Source organism: Macrobrachium rosenbergii, chromosome 23, assembly GCF_040412425.1.
Source record: "Macrobrachium rosenbergii isolate ZJJX-2024 chromosome 23, ASM4041242v1, whole genome shotgun sequence".
NCBI classification, from domain to species: Eukaryota; Metazoa; Arthropoda; class Malacostraca; order Decapoda; family Palaemonidae; genus Macrobrachium; species Macrobrachium rosenbergii.
Genome location: NC_089763.1, coordinates 20,835,242 through 20,840,994, shown reverse-complemented (window position 1 = coordinate 20,840,994; position 5,753 = coordinate 20,835,242). Strand labels below are relative to the sequence as shown.

Below are 5,753 nucleotides of genomic sequence, written 5' to 3'. Positions count from 1 at the left end.
CGTCGACAGCAAGACAGATACAGGAAAGAATATCTCGAATAACCAGAAGACAGAGGAAAGATAATTACGTAGCGTTCGTGGTGTCAGCAGGATTCTGGGGAGAGGTGAAAGAGTACAAAGTCATTCTGGCAAGTGAGTTATGGTCCATGAATGGAAAAAAAATATGGAAGTGAAAAGGTTTTCTGAGTATGAATCTTGGCCTGGCTGGGTTTGGAAACGAGAAAGAGTAATTGTCCTCGGTGATTTAAATGCAAATGTTCGTGACAGGGAAAGATGTGGTATAGGTGGTAGGTATGGAGTCTCTAGATCGAATGAGAATTGAGTCTTGCGGATTTGTGTTCCGTAAGGAAGTATATTTTTTCCCTAGAAGAATGTCATTAAGTATACTTTATAAACAGAGAATTTAATGAGGTTGTTTGCATAATTTGTAAGCAGAAATGTAAACAGAAGGAGAAGTTAATTGCTGTAAGAGCAAGAGGTGTGGCTGGATTTATTTCTGATTTTTATCTGGTTAAAACGGAAATGAAGATAGAAAAGTTATTTTGGAGCGGAGAAATTGAACATTTGGTTATAAATGTCATCAAGCAAGCAAGTATAATAAGGAGGTGACAGATGCATTTAAGCAGATAAAGAAAAAAACAGGTATGGTTAATAAATCGAAATGAAGGGAGTATATGAGATAGCGGATTTCAAAGATAGGGTCATAGAATATGAGGGAGATTGTGAAGATAAATGGGGATTAAGGAATGCAAATAAGAGCAGCTAATGGTGAAATTAGAAGTTTTGTGAGAGACAAAATCTTAGTAAAAGACTAAAGGAAATTGTTTGGAGCCTAGTTGTACGAGAAAAAAAAATTGGATCATTTACCTTTAGACTGAGTGAGAAAATAGTGCTAGTGGAAATTATTTGGGTACAATAACAATTCATAGGTGAATCTGAGAAAGTACAATTCAGGGATGAATCTGAGAAAGTACAATTCAGGGGTGAATCTGAGAAAGTGCAATTCAGGGGTGAATATAAGAAAGTACAATTCAGGGATGAATTTGAGAAAGTACAATTCAGGGGTGAATCTGAGAAAGTACAATTCAGGGGTGAATATGAGAAAGTACAATTCAGGGATGAATCTGAGAAAGTACAATTCAGGGGTGAATCTGAGAAAGTACAATTCAGGGATGAATCTGAGAAAGTACAATTCAGGGATGAATCTGAAAAAGTACAATTCAGGAATGAATCTGAGAAAGTACAATTCAGGGATGAATCTGAGAAAGTGCAATTCAGGGATGAATCTGAGACAGTACAATTCAGGGATGAATCTGAGAAAGTACAATTCAGGGATGAATCTTAGAAAGTATAATTCAGGGATGAATCTGAGAAAGTACAATTCAGGGATGAACCTGAGAAAATACAATTCAGGGATGAATCTGAGAAAGTGCAATTCAGGGATGAATCTGAGAAAGTACAATTCAGGGATGATTCTGAGAAAGTACGATTCAGGGGTGAATCTAAAAAAGTACGATTCAGGGATGAATCTGAGAAAGTACAATTCAGGGATGAATCTGAGAAAGTACATTTCAGGGATGAATCTGAGAAAGTACAATTCAGAGATGAATCTGAGAAAGTACAATTCAAGGGATAAGTTTAGAAAGTACAGATTCAGAGTGAGATCTGAAAGTACAATTCAAGTAGATCACAATACAATTCAGGTATGAATCTGAGAAAGTACAGTTCAGGGATGAATCTGAGAAAGTACAATTCAGAGATGGACCTGAGAAAGTACAATTCAGAGATGAATCTGAGAAAGTACAATTCAGAGATGAATCTGAGAAAGTACATTTCAGAGATGATTCTGAGAAAGTACAATTCAGGGATGATTTTGAGAAAGTACAATTCAGGGGTGAATCTGAGAAAGTACAATTCAGAGATGAATCTGAGAAAGTACGATTCAGGGGTGAATATAAGAAAGTACAATTCAGAAGTGAATCTGAGAAAGTTCAATTCATGGATGAATCTCAAAAAGGAGAATCCGGGGGTGAATATAAGAAAGTACAATGCAGATGTGAATCTGAGAAGGTACAATTCAGGAGTGAATATAGGAAAGTACAATTCAGAGGTGAATATGAGAAAGTACCATTCAGCGGTGAATCTGAGAAAGTACAATTCAGTGGTGGATCTGAGAACGTACAATTCAGGAGTGAATATAGGAAAGTACAATGTAGAGGTGAATCTGAGAAGGTACAATCGGGAGTGAATATAGGAAAGTACAATTCAGAGGTGAATCTGAGAAAGTATAATTCGGGGGTGAATCTGAGAAAGTACCTTACGAGAAAAATTAATTACTCTTTATAGGTTAATGAAAATAGCAAGGATTAGGAGCAAATGAATCAGAGCATTAAACCTTGAAAAGGAGAGACGCTCTCTGGGGAGAATAGATTCTTTGTTTTATGGCGTGAGTGATTTATCAAGACTTTAATGTGGAGCGTAAAGAAGAGGGAGACCCGAATAATCCAAGCGCGAAAGGACTTACTGAATAACTGGGAAATGATCAGAGAAGTGAAGATTTAGGAAGGGATAGATGATCACTGATCATTTTATGGAAATTTGGCACAAAGCCAAACTGGGTCACTGTCAGCCATTCAGTGCTCCAGACAGTGAAAATAAGGAGTTGTAGTGGTTGGACAGCAAGACTGAAGAAAGGAGTATAGTGAAAAGCCAGAGGCTGAAGGGATACTAAAAAAAAACCTTTAATAGTGCCCACAGTGCACCGCATAAGGTGCACTGACGGCTCCACCCTCAGATGGAAGAGGAAACAAATGTGAGATTGGGAGACATAGTTGGGAAAGTGCAGTTGAGTAAGCTGACCATTGTAAACAAAGTGTAACTGGATTATGAACGCGTTCTAAAATGACGGACAACACGAATAATGTTTCCGCTGCATGAGGGTGAAATTTATATGACACTTATTCGTGCGTGCAAACAAGCTGTGCATGCGTATATCACTTTATTAAATCCTTCGTATTAAGCGCAAGGATTTTGTTATTTTGTAGAAATTAGTTATTATTATTATTATTATTATTATTATTATTATTATTATTATTATTATTATTATTATTATTATTATTATTATTATTATTATTGCTAAGAAATTTAAAATCTCGCGAAAAACAATGTGTAATAAAAATCCACAATGATATAGTAAATTATATTATCATGTAAAATTAACAAGCAAAGACTTTTTTTATAGTAATATAGTTTACTATATAATTGCGGATTTTTATTACGCATTATTATTATTATTATTATTATTATTATTATTATTATTATTATTATTATTATTATTATTATTATTATTATTATTAATTCTGAATACTTTATTTCCTCACAGTTAACCTAGCACGTAAGTCATAGTATTAAAATGAAGCTCAGCTGTTCATGAGATTCGGCGTAGTGTTAAAACCGTAAGAAAAAATTATGAACATTTTTAAAATGCTATGTTATTTAAAAAGACCTTATTTAGAACTACGAAAAACAAAAAAAACACATAAACAATCATTATTTCTATTTTTATCACATTTCAAAACCATATTATGCGGAAACATGAAGCATCTATTTCTATGGCGTTACAGAACCTATAGTGGAAAAAATTCCCAGTGGTTGAATTCTGAATCACACAAAGATTTTTATCATGAAAACCAGTTGCCTTGAAATTCCAAAAAACGTTCAGAGTGAATTCAAATAAAATCACTTTGTATTCAATAATCAGTGAAGTAATTAAAACTAGATATCTGGAAATTCCATCAGTTTACAATATGAATTTAATTTTGAACTGTAATAATTAAATAATCGAAACCAGTTGTCCAAGATTTCCAAGAACCAGCAGTGTGAATTTAATTCTGAACTGAATAAATAATAAGATAATTAAAACCAGTCGCCTGGAAGATCCAAAAACATAAAGTGTAAATTTAATTCTAAATTAAATAGATAATTAATTAACACCACTACTATTAAAATTTCTAACACTGAATTAGATGGAAATTAAATAATTAAAACTAGTTGTCTGGAAGTTCCAAAACCCACAGCCTGAACTGATCATGAATTGAATAAATAATTAAAACCATATATCTGGAAGTTCCAGGAGCCTGTAGTGTTAACTTAATTCTGAATTAAATAAGTTATTGAGTAATTAGAATCACTTATCTGGAATTTCCAAAAACCTGCAGGGTGAATCTACCTAAATAATCAAAACCACTTGCAATCAGAACCACTTGGTTGGAAGTTACAAAACCTACAGTATGAATCTAATTCTGAACTAGATGAATAATCAGAATCAAATGTGAATTTAATTTTGAATTATATGAATAATCAAAACCACTTATCTGGAAGTTTCAAGAACCTACAGTGTGGCTTTAATTCTGAATTAAATAAATAGTAAAAAAAAATTGGAATTAAAACTACTTGTTTGAAAGTTAAAAAAAAAAACTACAGTGTGAATTCAATTCTAAATTAGACAAATAATCAGAACCAAGGTTGAATTCAATTCTAAATTAGAAAAATATTCAGAACAAATTGTTAATTTAATTCTGAACTAAATAAATAATCAAAACCGTTCGTCTGAAAGGTCCAAGACCCTACAGTGTGACTTTAATTCTGAATTAAATGAATCAAAAACACTTGAAATCAAAACCACATTTTTAGAAGTTGCAAGAACCAGCAACAGTAGCAACTTACTGTACAATCTGACGACGCCCTAGGCACTTGTTGTTGAGTGTGGATGTCCAGCGGGTGAGGATAGGAGAGGTCATCGTGATCTGGCTGAGAATGCGGAACAGGATGCTCTCGAATCTGCATGTACGGGTCAGGGTGATGATGCTGTGGCTGCTGCTGATGATGATGGTGATGGTCTTGGTGTTGATGGTGGTGATGATGATGATGACTGAGAGATGTTTGCGGCGGTTCCGGTTGGTACTCCCAGAGCCTCGCGGGAGGCGACGAAGCGCTCCGGTTGCCCTGACAGCTGGGGTCAGGGCAGGAGCAGGAGGCGGCGGCCGGCTGAGGCGGAAGGTAAATGTTGCAGGTGACGCAATCGCCTTGTCCGCTTCCTCCTCCGCTTCCTCCTCCTCCTCGAAGTGGTTCTACTTCTTCTCCTCCTCCTCCTCTGCCACCCGACATCCCCCTTCTATCGTCGCTTCTGACCAGCTCGTCCTCGGAGGCTGCCAAATCCTCGCCGTCGCTCTCGTACCAGTCGCTCTTCTCCCTGCTCAGGTAAGTCGTTCCCCCCCTGACGTCCCGACTTCTGTACAGGTGAGTGGAATAGGCCGCCATGGACGAGCAGGGCATCCCGGCCTCCCCCGGGCACAAGTCCGGCTGACACCCGGCGCATCCGGGCTCGCTGCAGATGTCATCCGCCATCTGTGGGATGGTTGTGAGGTGTGATGGGTGAGAGGGAGGCTGACAGCAAAGAGGATGAGAGGATGACGACGAGGTCGGGGTGCGGTAACTCCGAGGGAGCGTGTGGCTGATGACGTCTAGGCCGACTACAGCCCTCCCGCTCCTTATTCCTCCTCCCCCCTCCTCCTCCTCCTCCTCCCTCCCACCTCTCGAACTTCCTTCACCCCTCCTCCCCTCCTCCTACTCTCGCCCTCCTCCCCTTCCCCCACCACTACCCCCACTCATCATCTCCATTTTCCTTCTCCTTCTTTTCCCTATCTCTTTGCTTATTTTTTCCTTTGCCCCTTTCCAGACATCGTACACATCAG

The 5,753-nt window shown here is 37.7% G+C and overlaps 1 protein-coding gene across 1 annotated transcript in view; it reads right to left on the bottom strand.

Moving 5' to 3' along the window:
- LOC136851037 (uncharacterized) overlaps positions 1–5,540 on the bottom strand; it is a 74,487-nt gene extending 68,947 nt beyond the window's left edge. Inside the window, exon 1 of the mRNA XM_067125007.1 lies at positions 4,726–5,540. Coding sequence (XP_066981108.1) covers positions 4,726–5,406 — 681 coding nt within the window. The 5' untranslated portion in view covers positions 5,407–5,540. The remainder of the gene's footprint in view (positions 1–4,725) is intronic.
- Positions 5,541–5,753: the final 213 nt, after the last annotated feature.